At 37.6% G+C, this 16739-nt stretch overlaps 1 protein-coding gene across 2 annotated transcripts in view; it reads right to left on the bottom strand.

Annotated features, from left to right (window-relative positions):
• Nucleotides 1-342: 342 nt before the first annotated feature.
• Nucleotides 343-16739, bottom strand: part of LOC126268168 (uncharacterized) — a 256697-nt gene continuing 240300 nt past the window's right edge. For both annotated transcript variants that reach the window (XM_049973759.1, XM_049973760.1), the window contains exon 8: nucleotides 343-1111. In XM_049973759.1, coding sequence (XP_049829716.1) covers nucleotides 954-1111 — 158 coding nt within the window. In that variant the 3' untranslated portion in view covers nucleotides 343-953. The remainder of the gene's footprint in view (nucleotides 1112-16739) is intronic.

Below are 16739 nucleotides of genomic sequence, written 5' to 3'. Positions count from 1 at the left end.
ACATTCAGCCAAAAGAAATTGCAAACAAGAAAGGCTGAAATAAAAGACACTTTGTGCCAGTGCAGTGAGTGCAAAATTGCCACGAGCGAAGAACATTCTTACAGAGTGTATCACACAACACAAAATTCTGCTGTGTGAAAATAATGTGAAACTATTTATAATTATTGTTTGAGGATGTAAGTTTTCAGTTATTGGAAGAAGCATGGTAGATTATTAGGGTTAGAATGATAATTAAAGTTTGACTCTGGCACACTTTTACAGTTTTTGTAAAAACTGACATTTATTAAAAATATAAAGAAAAAGAACTAAAGATTCAAAGAAACTGGAAAAATGCAATGCAGGAAATATCCTAGTTAAATGTTTGTTAGTTACACAATAAAAAATATCAAAAATCCCTAAAAATGGCTGGCTTTCAAAGAAACACCATAGTTCACATACTGCCAGCAGTCAAAGAGTTATGCTACTGTTCTCCTAAGAAATATGGACATCACCACTCTCAACTCATATTCAGTTAACAATTCTCTTGGTGCCTTCATAACAGATGAGATTTTTTGGAAGCATTTCTTGCCATAAATTTAATTTTGTACCAGTGAAAAGCTACCACTAAACTCTAGATGTAATATTTTTTTTCTTTAAGTTGCCAATGAAGAACAATTAAACTGAAAAATATACAATACTATCACATTTGCAATAATACTTTCTGTTGCTCTCTTAGTTTATAAAAAAATTATCATTAATAGCTATATCTCAAACAATACTACTGTATAATGATATCCACTACATTCTTCTTACAGATAAATTTTCACAAAATTATTTTTCTGTCTCTTTATCAGTTAACATTAATTATTATCATTTGTGAATAATGTCTTTAGGATTATGCTGAGTACTTAGAGGTGTGTATTTGCCCTCCTTCTTGCTCATATTTTTTTCATTCTCTTCTTTTGGGCTTCATTTCATTTTTCCTCTTGGTCAAATTGACATTTTTGAGTTTGGGAACTGAAGAGTTTGTGGTTTTCGACATCAGTTTTGAGATCACCAGTCCATTTATTATCATTACAATTATAAAACTTCTTACTTCTAGTATTGTATATACATCTTGAATGCACCCCATCTGCAAGGCATACAAATAATTGTAATTAATGTACGGAAATCACAGAAGTACAAACTTTTAAAATAATGGCAATGAGAAACTATCTTACAATTTTTTGCTTCTGTTGTCATAACTGTAACAGTAGCAGTTCACTGTCCTGCAAAACATTGCACCAGCCACAATGCAGCCCTACTCTGAATGCTATTGCTGATCATAGGGTGGGTTAGTTAATGCTCATAAGCAACTGGAAATTACCCTGACTAATGTCAAATGATTGGCAGCTGCTCTGAATTTTTGTGCTGGGAAAATTTCTGAGAGTTGTGTACTAGAGGTAGCAAAGGTATATTAAATTCTGTCCTCTCCTGTAGATCTTATCTCCTCTGCAGGAAGTATGGGATCTGTCATTACTCATTCACTTGACTGTAAGTGGCATATACATGGTAGGTATAGGTGTCATGTACAGAGTAGACAGGATTAGGGTGTTATACTGTGTGTGATATACTGTAGCGGGAGAACATCAGTTTTGTTTTCATTAAGTTGTGACTGACCAGGATGCATACTTTAAACAAAAGAAATACCTTCTATCTTAATATCTCAGTATGTCTATAGTAAACTTAAGGTATGTCAAAGTTTGGAGTAGTTTATGTGATATGAACAGGCCATTTGCACACCACACTACTGACAGGCAGTAAATGTGAAAGTGGAATAACTGTATTAATACTGTGGAACTATGGTGTAAGGAATGGGCATACTACTCTTATACTACAGCAGTTATTTGGGAGATGATTATGGTGAAATTTGTGGCTTATTATGAGAATATTACGTCAGATGAAATGATGATGATGCCATGGTTACGTTACTTGGGAATGATGATGCACTTGTTGATATGTATGTAATGATGATGTGGTTACTATGTGACCAGTTGTGTTAGGATATGAGAATGAAGTTGTGGTTGGGGTGTTGTGTTGTGTAGTATGGTAGAGAAGCATACTCGAGTGTTAAGGTCAAAGTCTTTAAAAAAGTAGAATATCACTGTCAAAACAAAAATATAACTAATAGAGGTATTATATTAATTAGAATATGAATGGCAGATAGTAAAATACATCTTAATTATTTTTCATGTCTTTTTATTTGCCTTCAGTAGAGCAATCTGATTGCAACCAGCACTTGTAGTTAGAAGTATACTGGAATAGATGAGTTATATCATTATGATCAAAACTATTTGTTGTTAATAGGAAGAGAAATAAGGACACACAAGAATGAAAATGATGTGAATTCTAAATTAAAGTATCCATCCAAGTAATGTTACCATTATGTATATACGAGCTGAAAAACCAGGCACTGCCCAGGTATTCATTTTGCCAATTTTCTATTAGCAACAAAAATAAAAAAAAAAATGAACTGTTTGCAGTGTAACATCCCAGACAGTTTCTGCACTCTGGGTGCAGCTACTTCATGTGTCTAAAACAAGATTATGTAAATGTCTCTATAGCAACATCTCTTCGTAGCTCTATAGACAGTGATTGCTTTTGCCTGTAGCCGTTTGTGCTTCACATTTGAAACCTCTCAGAAGTGCTGCCCGGTGTCAGGGGTTTCCTTAAGCTGACTTGACTGCAGGAATGTCATAATAATAAAAAATAAATGTATTAAAACTTCATGCATCATGCAGCATTTTTTCATACCTCTCCGTGTTCATAACATCATCTCTCTTGAAGTATGTGCCACACAATGATATATTTGTGTAGGTACATTCAGCGGCATATGTGAAAACTGTCTATGAAATATTTTGCAAGTAGAGTTCTTAGCAATGAAGTAATAAATTTAAATATAATGTATGATGCGACAATTTTTCATGCATCTCATTGTTTATGATGTTATATCTCCTGATCTATGTGTCATACAATGATATAATTTTGTAAGTGTGTTCAGTGTCATATGTGCATACTGTCTGCAGAATTTGTCATGAACAGAGTTAGTATCAAAAAAATGATAAATTTAAACGTCATGCACATGGCGGACAGTTCTTCAGGCATATCAGTGTTTCTGACTTGTTATCTCTTAAACTATGTGGTAACATGATGTAATTTTGTAAATCCACTTAGCAGAATATGTGGATACTATCTGCAAAATTTATTCCAAATAGAGTTGGTAGCATGTATAACATAACGTAAAATCACATATATCAGTAATTTCTTTACAAGTAATGTTTTATGTAAATATAGCCTTTGACTGCGAGTTTAACAAATAAGAGATGGTTATCTTTGGTCATGCGGGAAGGAGGTCGATCTTTGGAAGAGGTGGTTGATGGTCTTTGAATCTGGAGCGGGGCTTGGAGGAGGTGGTGATACAGATGTGGTGTAAAACAATGTCTTATTTCATATTATTGTAGAAGTGTTAAATGTGAATAAATGAATTAAATTCTAATGTAACGTTTGCTCTCTAAAAATCAGAATACCACATCACCCTACAAACCAGTTAGTTTCATCCAGACACAAAGAAAACTGCAGGAACATCGCAGTAGAATCACCTCTAGAGTTCACGAAGACAACAACGCAGCCATCGATATGAGTTAAGTACCAAACTGTTCGTACTTGTTAACGACCTCAGACTATAAATTTTAATCTCCTGTAGTGCCTGAAGTCACCATGTGGACAAAGGAGTAGGACAACTTACAGACTGTGGAAATATTAGGAAGAGGTCTGTTAAACTTGGGGGCTCGTCTGGGATATTACAGTTAAATGTGATGAGACTAATTGTGCTTTGTTTGCGGAACATTATAAACTTTATAATTCGTAAAACATGAATAACATTGTACACGTTTCTTGGACCAGAAAAAAGTAGTGTGAGAACCAACAAAGTGCTGGCTTATCGGATAGGTGGACCTGTAATCGACGTCGTGGTGTGAAAAGGTAAGTACAATTCTGCTTTGTTTTAAACTTTTCATCAAAACTGTGTCCAAACACATGGTGTCATCATAATGCTAACAGAACAAATTAAAAAGGAAGTGGGAGAAATGTTAAGACCCTCGAACGTGTGTGGTGTAAGTGACGATCCAGATGACTTACAAACCGAAAGGAAACCGGATCAACAGGACTGGGTAAGTTTACTCTTTGCCAGAATGGGACAAATGCAGTCCGAATTAACAATGGCAATGAATTGAAATAGTGAATTCCTAGAATCGAAAATAAATTCATCTAGTGAGTCGCTAGAAGCAAAATTAAACTTAACTAGTGAATCGCTGGAAGCAAAATTGAACAGCAACAGTAATGTACTGAAAGAAGAGATCTCAAATTTAAAACTTCAATTAGGAGAAAGTTTGAAGGGCATGAACTCCAAAATTGAGACTATAGAAAATTAATTTGTGGCCTTAGAAAATAAATTGGCCACAGTTAGCTCAAGTGAAGGGAAAGAGATTGAAAGGTTAACCGCAGCTCAAAGAACTGTGGAGGAGAGGGTAGACAAATTAAGTCTAGATACAAAATCAAAAGTTAATTCCTTAGATGCTGAATTAAATAAGATACAAGAGCCTGTAACATGTAATTTAAGTGTAATAGACAAAAGATTCACTGAAATGCTAGATAATTTTGTGTCTAGAAATTTATGTATGAATGGTGGAAGTGTGTGGAGTAATTCACCTGTAAAAAGTTTTCCTTGTGATAATTTACACCCTGTAGACTTTTTACAACACTGCTCTGACAACCTTGTCCCTGGGGTGTCTGATAATCTAAAGATTAAATTTGTCAAAAAATTGCTTAAGGGAGAAGCTTTGTCTTGGGCAAACCAACATTTTGATGAGTGGAAAACGTTTGATGATTTTAAGAAGAGTTTCTTAAAAAAGTTTTGGCCTGAGACTGAACAGGGTAGAATAAAAAGTGAATTTTTAAATGGGCCTAGTTTCAGGAGCAGAAATCACTGAATGAAAGACTTTTGCAGGGATCAACTTAGGAAATTGGTGCATCTAGATAAACCCTTTGACGAAATGACGCAAATTGATGCCCTTAAAAGAAGGTTACCTGAAAGAAGACAGTGGGAATTAGTGCATAGACCTGACGACTGTTTAGACCAGTTTCTAAAATATACAGACAAATTAGACAGGGCAATGGAGAGAAATGTGCAACAGTTTAGTAATGTAAACCATTACAGTGGGAGGTGGAATTCTGATTACCGTGGGGAGAACACTAGAAAGGACAACAGAGATTTTCAGAATGAACACCGATGTGATAGAACAAGAGAGTACAATGCTAATGGGAGAGGGAGTAACTCGGCAAAACAGTGGTGTAACTAGGAACAACAGATGGGAAGGTAACAACAGAATGAATACAAATTGTAGGAGTGACAATAGAGGTAGACATCCGGAAAACTCCAGACCACCTCAATGAGGGTCCACAGCTTTGGGGCGAACAGATTTAAACATAATAGGACCACTAACGTTCACATAAAACCCAATAGTGTAAATAACTGTAACATTAACAAACAGGTTAAAAACCAGGAATAACAAGTGAATTATATAAATTTTGATAAAATTTTTTGGGATGCTATGTGGCACAGTAGACCACCACAAAATAAACATAGGAGAGATCAAAGTTCTGACTCAATTCAGGGTGAGGAGATGTTAAATGATTTTTACAGCTGGGCAGAAAGGGGAGAGCAAGCTAATAATGAAGAGAGTAATAAATGTTTTAGTTCAGAATTGGGGGAGTTGTTCACACAAGAAGGTAATAGTGAATCAGCTGATGATAAACCTAAGCAACAGGAAAAAGAATCAACCATAGAAAGTGAGAAACAGAGAGAAATAGATGAAACTGGCAGTAACGTATACCATAGTAGTAATGATGTTAGCATTATTGATATGAAAAGTATGGTAAGCAAACCAGAAGGTGAGTACAATGTTTTTATTGAAATAAATAATGAAGTGTTGAAACTTGATGATAGTTGTGATGAATCAAAGGAATATGACAAGAATAATGAAGTGACAGCTGAAAATCAATTGCTACATGCCTGTCCTGATGATTCCATGGTTAATCAAAGTGCTGATAACAAAAGTGAAAATATTGTGAAAGAATTAGATATGCATAACAAAAGTGAAAATATTGTGAAAGAATTAGATATGCGTAATATTATTGAAAGTAAAGGAAGCCAATTTTTAGAAATCCTGTGGAACCAGTATAATGAGAGTTGTAGTAGCAAAGTGTTTTGGTATCATCTAAGTATAAATAGTAGTTTTATGCCCACACTGGAGGGAGCGTAAAAGAAAGAGTCTGAGTGAAAGGTACATAAACAGTAGGGAGATATTTTGTGTGCATCGAAAGTGTAAACTTGACACTAGTAACTTAGAATCCGAAACTCAGGTAAACCTGATGAAGACTGAAAGGGAGGAAGTAAATGGAAATTATAAAGAAATTGAAAAAGATTTATTATATGAAGTCCCCAAGGGGAAGGCAGATGAAAAGGAATTAGGCTGTCCATACATTAAAATAAGAGTAAGTCAGTGGGAAGGGCACTGTCTTATTGATACAGGAAGCCCCATATGTGCAATATCGGAAAAATTTAGAGATAAAATTAGAGATGGTAAGAACTTTGTAGAAATGCCGGTTGTAGGGGTAAAAACCAGAGGTGCCACTGGTAGGCAAAGTAAGGCAGTTAAGAGTCAAGTATTATTAATGTTTGAAATTGAAAATGTGGAATTTGAGCAGGATTGCCTTGTGGTCCCAAGCTTAGAAGAAAACATCATTTTTGGCATGGATTGCGTCTTAAAAGTGGGTGTAAGCTTCTCTTGGGAAAATAAGAGTGTTATAATTACTGAGCCTGAGAAAAATAGTATTCTGAAAACAGAAATGTTCATCCTTAACTGTAGTAATTCTTGCAATCATATCAAAGCTGTTGTAAGCGAGGTCAATAATCAAGCCATAAGTGATAACACATCCTTTGACCTTATAAATGAATAAAATTTTGAAGAATTAGTCGAAGGCAAATTGAAGAAAGCTGTAAATCTAAGTGAAAGTCAGGAAAATCAGTTAAGAGAAGTGTTATGGGAATTTCAGGATACCTTCAGTGAGAGACCAGGGAAGGTAAAAGACTATCAGTGCAGACTTCAACTCAGAGATCATCATCCTTTCTTCCTAAAACTATATGGCATTCCATTCTCCAGGAAAAAAGATGTAGAAAGGGAAATCAAAAAAAATGGAAACTTGGGGGATTATAGAAAGAAGTAGAAGTCTTAGAACAACCCATTAGTATTTGTGTCTAAGAGAAATGGTGGGGTTAGACTTGTATTTTACTCTAGGCACCTTAACAAGTTTTTGATTAGAGAAAATGACCATCCTGACTGACAATATGGATGAACTTCTGCACAAATTTGATGATGTAAAATTAATGAGTAGCCTAGACTTGACATCTGGTTTTCACCAAATACCACTTGAACTTGATTCTAGGAAGTATACTGCTTTTTTGTATGGTGGCAAAAGTTACCAATATTGTGTTGTCCCTTTTGGATTAAATGTATCTGTGGCTGAATTTATCAGGGCACTGGATTTTGTATTAGGTGATGAATTGTTTGCAAAATTAATAGTATATGTAGATGACAGTCTTGTAACTGGTAAAACCTGGGAAGATCATCTAAACCTTCTGAGACAAGTCTGTTCAAAATTGAGGGAAGGGGGAATGATTGAAAAATTGGAAAAATGTTGTTTTGGAGTTAATGAACTGAAATTTTTGGGGCATAATATTTCAGAAAGGGAATCTTACATGATAAGAATAAACTTGAGGCCATTGTAAACTTCCCTACTCCCAACAACAAAAAACAACTAGTCCTTCTTTGGTCTCACTGGATTCTATAGAAAATTTCTTAGTACCCAAGCTTTAAGTGCAAGCTTATGTAACTTACTAAAAAAGAATACCGTTTCGGATTGGACACAAGAATGTCGGAATGCATTCGTGGAAATAAAACAACAACTGTCCCAAAGTCAGATATTGTATAGACCTGTTATGTCGTTACCATTCTGTATAATGATAGATAGTAGTGAGACAGGTTTAGGGGCACACTTGTTTCAAAACAAAGAAGTAGAAGGAAAATTAGAACACCATTCTATTGCTTTTGCTAGACGGGTTTTACAAAAGTATGAAAAATCATATACAGTCACAGAGAAGGAACTACTTGCCATCCACTGGGCATTTAATAAGTTTAAAAGTTATCTGTTAGGGCACAAGGTAATTGTTTTCTCTGACCATAAAGCTCTATCTTACATTCAGGAGTGCAGACTCTATCATGACCGTATAACAAGGTGGGTTTTATTCCTTCAACAGTTTGACTATGAGATCAAATTTATTCAGGGTAAACATAATGTCATAGCAGATGCCCTTTCCAGACTACTAGTAGGTACAGGTGTTGAAAATACTTATGGAAAAGAGGAGAAAGAGTTCAAACTTATTTACTTAAAGGGTTTAAAAGATGAATCTGAAATACTGAAAATCTGTAATGATATTCGTAGAAACCAAAACCATGATGAAAATTGGAAGTTGGTTAAAAGTTATATAGAGAAAAAGGGAGGAGAAAAGGTAGATCAGTATTATAAAGTACAAAAAGGGATTTTGTTTAGGAGACCTAGCCCTGACTTAGACAATTGGAAACTATGCTGGCCTGAGCAATGTATTGACACGTTAATCAGGTACATACATGAAAGCTTTGGACACTGCGGAGCGACAAAATGTATACAGAAGATACAGGAAAATGTATACTTCTATAATATCAGTAGGAGAGTGAAGAAAAAACTTGAAACCTGTGATCATTGTCAGAGGGTAAAAGTGAGTAACCATACTTCTAAAGGATTGATGCCAAACATTTTACCAAATAAAAACATTCAATTGACAGCTATTGATCTATATGGACCACGACCAAGATCAAGTGGAGGGTACAGTTAAATCTTTGTTATACACTGCTGGAAATTGAAATAAGAACACCGTGAATTCATTGTCCCAGGAAGGGGAAACTTTATTGACACATTCCTGGGGTCAGATACATCACATGATCACACTGACAGAACCACAGGCACATAGACACAGGCAACAGACCATGCACAATGTCGGCACTAGTACAGTGTATATCCACCTTTTGCAGCAATGCAGGCTGCTATTCTCCCATGGAGACGATCGTAGAGATGCTGGATGTAGTCCTGTGGAACGGCTTGCCATGCCATTTCCACCTGGCGCCTCAGTTGGACCAGCGTTCGTGCTGGACCTGCAGACCTGCTTCATCCAGTCCCAAACATGCTCAATGGGGGACAGATCCAGAGATCTTGCTGGCCAGGGTAGTTGACTTACACCTTCTAGAGCACGTTTGGTGGCACGGGATACATGCGGACGTGCATTGTCCCGTTGGAACAGCAAGTTCCCTTGCCAGTCTAGGAATGGTAGAACGATGGGTTCGATGACGGTTTGGATGTACCGTGCACTATTCAGTGTCCCCTCGACGATCACCAGAGGTGTACGGCCAGTGTAGGAGATCGCTCCCCACCCCATGATGCCGGGTGTTGGCCCTGTGTGCCTCGGTCGTATGCAGTCCTGATTGTGGCGCTCACCTACACGGCGCCAAACACGCATACGACCATCATTGGCACCAAGGCAGAAGCGACTCTCATCGCTGAAGACGACACATCTCCATTTGTCCCTCCATTCATGCCTGTCGCAACACCACTGGAGGCGGGCTGCACGATGTTGGGGCGTGAGCGGAAGATGGCCTAACGTTGTGCGGGACCGTAGCCCAGCTTCATGGAGATGGTTGCGAATGGTCCTCGCTGATACCCCAGGAGCAACAGTGTCCCTAATTTGCTGGTAAGTGGTGGTGCGGTCCCCTACGGCACTGTGTAGGATCCTACGGTCTTGGCGTGCATCCGTGCATCGCTGCGGTCCGGTCCCAGGTCGACGGGCACGTGCACCTTCCACCAACCACTGGCAACAACATCGATGCACTGTGGAGACCTCACACCCCACGTGTTGAGCAATTCAGCAGTAGGTCCACACAGCCTCCCGCATGCCCACTATACGCCCTCGCTCAAAGTCCGTCGACTGCACATACGGTTCACGTCCACGCTGTGGCGGCATGCTACCAGTGTTAAAGACTGCGATGGAGCTCCGTATGCCACGGCAAACTGGCTGACACTGATGGCAGTGGTGCACAAATGCTGCGCAGCTAGCGCCATTTGACGGCCAACACCGCGGTTCCTGGTGTGTCCGCTGTGCCGTGCGTGTGATCATTGCTTGTACAGCCCTCTCGCAGTGTCTGGAGCAAGTATGGTAGGTCTGACACACCGGTGTCAATGTGTTCTTTTTTCCATTTCCAGGAGTGTAGTTGATGTTTTCTCTAAATTTATAAAATTGTATACATTAAAGAGAGCAACCAGTAAACAAATTATCATCAAGCTGAAGAATCATTATTTCACAAATGTTGGTATACTCCAGGCCATCATGTCTGATAATGGGTCACTGTTTACATCTAAATTATGGAAAAATTTTATTGAAGATACAGGAATAAAACATATTTTGATTTCGGTTTGTCACCCATCAAGTAACCCAGCAGAAAGGTACATGAGGGAAATTGGAAGGCTCTGCAGAACGTACTGTAGTAAAAATCATGTTAATTGGATTTTAAATGTTACTGACTTTGAGGATATAATGAACAGCCTATAGCACTCATCCACTGGTTTTTCACCTTATGAAGTAATGTTTAATACACGACCTGCAAATTTTATTTCTGAGAAAGTCGATTTCCCACCTTGTCAAACAATGACATCCCAGGAAAGAGAGACAGCTGTTAGGAACATTATGAAAATACAAGGAGAGGTAAGAAAACGAAGACACGATAGAAGAAGTAAAGGAGTACAGTTCAGGACAGGAGATCTGGTTTTAGTAAAAACACAGGAAAAATCTAAATTGATGAGTTCTGAAATTAAGAAATTTTTTGACATCTATATAGGCCCCTTTGAAATCAAGGAAAACCCGCACCCTAATGTCTATAGGCTATATCCAAAATCCAAGAAGTTATTTGGACTGCGCAATGTTACAGAGTTAAAATTCTACAAACATGACCCATAAAATAGTCACTAATAAGTAAAATGCTGCTCGGAAAGAACTAGTTAACTGGCCCAACTATATCACTTTTGTGTTTTATCATTCAAGGAAAACTTCATGTCAAAGTGTGGGACTATGTCAGCTAAAAGTATGAAGTAGATTTTGTGTTAATGTGAATTATGTCTGTACTAATTTCTCTTTGTTCTCTAATATACCCATTCATTAAATTTGGTATGAGATCAGTGTGTCGGACTACGAACCATTCTACAGTGTCATAGTAATGTCTCTTAACAGAAACCAAAGTTAATGATGTGGACACTTTTAAAGTAATAAGATATGAATAATGATTGTGTGTAAGAAGACAAAACCTTGTTATTGGTAAGCTATGTCAGATGGAACATTATTTAATGGATAAAGCAAACTGGAGGTACTTGTCAGATTATGAGAGTGTGCTTTGAAAGACCAGGTATATTATAGTGTGTTAAAAATATAGTGGGTAGTCATGAAATTTAATTATGCAAATTAAGAATTTATTGAGGTTTAGAGCATTATGGAGACAGATGTTGGTGTGTTACTTTTGAAACCCTTGTGATGGGTTGAAGGTTATGTGATATTAATTTTGAAGTTTATATTGTGGGAGAGTATTCTGTAATAGTGTAGATAATTTAATGTTAAAGTGAATGAAGAGCTGTTAAGAATATATCCCACACCCTGTTACACAATTTGAAATAATTTATTTTCATGGCAATATGCTATTTGAGCACAGGAGAGTAAATAAAAAAGAAACATTTGTTTAATCATGATGTAAAGTTAAGGTATAAATACTAACAATCTTACACAATTTAAGTGTAGAGTTTGTCATAATTTGACCTATAAAGCTGACAAAGATGTACAATGTGAGGATACTGCAATGATAGTCACAATCATATATGAAATGTCTCAGCTACCAGATTATAAAAGAAACGTTAAATCATAAATATGTAAACCAATCTGACTCTGAAAATACAGTGCTGATCACACATAATTGAATTTGCACTGGATTCACCATGTGATTACATTCATCACGTACACATGAATTTTCCCTAAGAGACAACCATTTAACATGTATGTGGTTAAAAGAACCTGTTTATTTTAGAATAATGATTTCTTTAGATTTAATGGTTGTTTTGGGCACAAGCCATGCCATAAGGTATTTTATTGAAGCACTTATATTAAAAGATTGTGAGAGATGCCTGCATTCCACAGTTCACATAATATATTCTAAAGAAACCACTGACAATGTTTCCTGCTATCAGAAGAGTGAGTTTAACTAAGATGCATTAAGTCAGTATTGAAGTATATATAGAAAGAAACTTCCACATGGGATAAATATATTAAAAACAAAGATTCCAAGACTTACCAAGCGGGAAAGCGCCGGTAGATAGGAACAATGAATAAAACACACAAACACACACATAGAATTTCGAGCTTTTGCAACCGGCAGCTCCTTCGTCAGGAAAGAGGGAAGGAAAGATGAAAGGATGTGGGTTTTAAGGGAGAGGGAAAGGAGTCATTCCAATCCCAGGAGCGGAAAGACTTCCCTTAGGGGGAAAAAAAGGACAGGTGTACACTCGCACACACACACACACACATATCCATCCGCACATACACAGACACAAGCAGACATATTTAAAGGCAAAGAGTGTATGCCATGCATGGACTTGTGTATGTGGGGGGGGGGGGGGGGGGGGTGGTATTATAACAGAACGTAAAATCATGTATGTCAGTAATTTCTTTACGTGTAATGTTTTATGTAAATATAGCCTTTGACTGTGAGTTTAACAACTAAGAGTCGGTTATCTTTGGTCATGCAGGAAGGAGGTCGATCTTTGGAAGAGGTGGTTGATGGACTTTGAATCTGGACTGGGGGTTGCAGGAGGTGGTGATACAGATGTGGTGTAAAACAATATCTTATTTCATATTATTGTAGAAGTGTTAAATGTGAATAAATGAATTAAATACTAATGTAACGCTTGCTCTCTAAAAATCAAAATACCACGTTGCCCTACAAACCAGTTAGTCTCATCCAAACACAAAGAAAACTGCAGGAACATTGCAGTGGAATCACCTCTAGACTTCACGAAGACAACAACACAGCCATTGATATGTGTTAAGTACCAAACTTTTCGTACTTGTTAACGACCTTGGACTATAAATTTGAATTTCCTGTAGTGGCTGAAGTCATGTGGACAAAGGAATAGGACAACTTATAGACTGTGGAAATCTTAGGAAGAGGTCTGTTAAACATGGACCTAATCAATTTAAACATTGTTCTAAATGCGGCAGTTTTCCACACATATCATTGTTTATGATGCCATACCCTCTGAACTATGATAGGTAAGTGGTTATTACACCAACAGAAATTGTTGCCTGACAGTAAGAGATAGGTGTACCAAGTTTGGATGAAATCAGTTCAGTGATTTGAGAGGAGACACGAAACAGACATTTGTACACACACACACACACACACACACACACACACACAAATGACTGTTTGGTCTTCAACATTGATTTGGAAATAGTAATGGATAAGTTGTTCAGTGATAGGCAAAATTTCTATTCTGTATACATCAGAGGAGACTTTGCCTCCAAGTGATGATCTGCTGGTTGCAACTACCTTTGCCAGACTTTTCCCTGCACTGAATTGTATCTTTAGCAAGAGGTGTGAGTCAATTAGTTCTTTGCTGCTCAAGTTGTTAATGTATTGTGTATATACTCAGTAATATCACCAAGCTGATTTAGCAATTGGTTTGAGTGTGATTACTGGTACCAGTGTACCTGGAATTCCCATAGAGTGATACACAGCAAGCATGCAAATCACTTTTGGAAAAACTCAACATACGCAATGGAGTGCTTCAAAATGACATGGCCTGTTACAATGAGCAATGTTTCCCTGGACAATTTTACCAGTATTTGACTTCAAGTGTGGCTCTTTAAGTGTTTTTAATGAAATTGCACAGGCAACGAATGTCGTGAAAATTGAAAGTGATGAGCTTCTAAAACCTTCTCCTAGCATCAACAATAAGGATCATTTGCGTGGACACTGTACGACAGTTTGTGTCCCTCAGTGATTTTAAAATTGATTTATCGTGTTCTACAACCACTGCACACTAGTCACATTGAAAACTCCTTGTGTCCTGGTAATTCATACCTGTGAAACATCACTCCATTGCTTTTATTAGTCCACCTGCACCACTTTGAAACACCAGAAGTAGTAATAGGATTAATAGGATTCATCATCACAATGCCTACATGCATTCGATCTGTGATCATGCTACCTGCAGATTCCAAAATAATGACCAAGTATTCTTAGCAAAAAGAGAGGTGTTAAATGTTATACAGTCCATATGATAAACACTATGCCAGGGCCACCAATTTTTCATAAGGCTCACCAGCTAGCTCCAGGCAAGTTACAAGCCACTAAGGCTTAAGGGGAAGCATGCCAGCACTAGTGACACAATTGATTTTTCCTAGCTACTCAGCCGAGGTCAGTCCTACAGAGAGCCTGACGTATGCATGAGCCACCCACAATGAGATTTCACCATATATTTACATTAAATTAAACATTTAAATATTGTTTCAAAACTTGGTCAGATTACGTAAGACTATGAAAAGGTTAAATAATGTGAATCTCAAAGTAGTATGCTAATTAGTTACTTGCAAAAACGACCTTTTGTAAAATTCTAAGATGGGCACAATATTAGTTCTACTTCTGGAATTAGATTCAGTTTAAAAAAGAAATGTATGGTAGAAGTTTTCCTGAAGATACCTCATCTGTTTTTTAACTGTTAAGGAAAAACCAGTTTTCATAGCTAAATTTCATAAAAACATTGGATTAACTAATCTTTGTTATTAAGCTACAAAGCCAAGACGGCTGCACCAATTTTCAAAATAATATTGTGAATTTTAGAATGTACAGAATTAAAACAGAGTCAGTTCAAAGGTCACCACCTATCTTCAGTCCCAGCGGGAAAATTGTGGAGTTCAAAATTTAAGAGTGATTGGGATAAGGCTTTTATGGAACATAAATAAAGTGCAGTGACACTTGCTGAAAATTTGGAATCATTGTTAGTCCTGACATGGACACAGTTTTGAAGCATTTTCTTCACCATCCCCACTGAATTAGACCAAAGTCCATCCAAATAGACCTTGAAGGCCCAACAGTACCAACTGACTGCTGTGTCATTCTTAGCCCATAGGCATCACTGGATGTGGATATGGAGGAGCATGTGGTCAGCACACCACTCTCCGTCTGCTGTCAGTTTTCATGACTGGAGACACTACTTCCCAATCAAGTAGCTATTCAATTGGCCTCACAAAGGCTGAGTGCACTCCACTTGCTAACAGCAATCAGCAGACCACATAGTCACCCACCCAAGTGCTAGCCAACCCCAACAGCACTTAACTTTGGTGATCTGACAGGAACCAGTGTACCACTGCGGCAAGGCCACTGACACAATCCACACTGAGTATATATAAATAACCAGGTGACTGCACCTGAGAGGTTATTCGGCAGTTGTCAGTCATACTATGTGCTATGCTCCACTGTGAATCTGTTTGCACAAGCATATGCCTTGGATGGTGCTAATAATGGCTGACATTATTTTGTTTTGGTCTAAGGATAAATCTTGTGAACCTATATAAAAGTGAACGTACTTGGATTAAGGTTTCATGTGGATAGCCTGTGCTTCATTACCAGTGTCCTGTTTTGTGTGTGGGGTTGGTGTGGTCTGAGATTACTCTTCACTTTCAAGGTGAACAGCTTACTTTTTTCAAATGGGAACCAACAGTAGAAGTCGTCTCTGAACCATTTTGAGTGGTGGGTACAATAGGAAACATAAATTATTTGAAGAACCAGTTTCTTGTGCGTGTAGACATGGACCATAATATACTGCTCCATTTAACAACAGTAGGCTTTTATTTATCGTTATTGTTCCTGACTCCCTTGCAGGGAGCTGAGAAGTTGACATGTGTTATGAAGACTATAGACTGTACATTCTCCATCACTTTCTGGCTGTCCACACCAAGAGTTTTCTGGCCATTGTAAAAGTCTATGATATCTAAAAATTGAACAAGACTACCAAACCTTTCAACTTACAAAATTAAAGAACAAACACCATGTTTTTTCCCACTGCCTAACAGGCTGCTATCGATAAATTACTGCAAACAGATACAGTATGCCATTTACATAGCCTGTGGGCATCCTCCACACATTTGTTGTTGTGCTATTCAGTCCTGAGACTGGTTTAATGCAGCTCTCCATGCTACTCTATCCTGTGCAAGACTCTTCATCTCCCAGTGCCTACTGCAACCTACATCATTCTGAATTTGCTTAGCATATTCATCTCTTGGTCTCCCTCTATGATTTTTACCCTCCACACTGCCCTCCAGTACCAAATTGGTGATCTTTTGATGCCTCAGAACATTTCCTACCAACCGATCCCTTCTTCTAGTCAAGTTGTGCCACAAACTTCTCTTCTCCCCAATCCTATACAATACTTCCTCATTAGTTATGTGATCTAGCCATTTAATCTTCAGCATTCTTCTG

This window comes from Schistocerca gregaria, chromosome 4, assembly GCF_023897955.1.
Source record: "Schistocerca gregaria isolate iqSchGreg1 chromosome 4, iqSchGreg1.2, whole genome shotgun sequence".
Lineage (NCBI taxonomy): Eukaryota > Metazoa > Arthropoda > Insecta > Orthoptera > Acrididae > Schistocerca > Schistocerca gregaria.
Note: the sequence above shows the minus strand (reverse complement) of the source record. Positions and strands in the feature narration are given on the sequence as shown.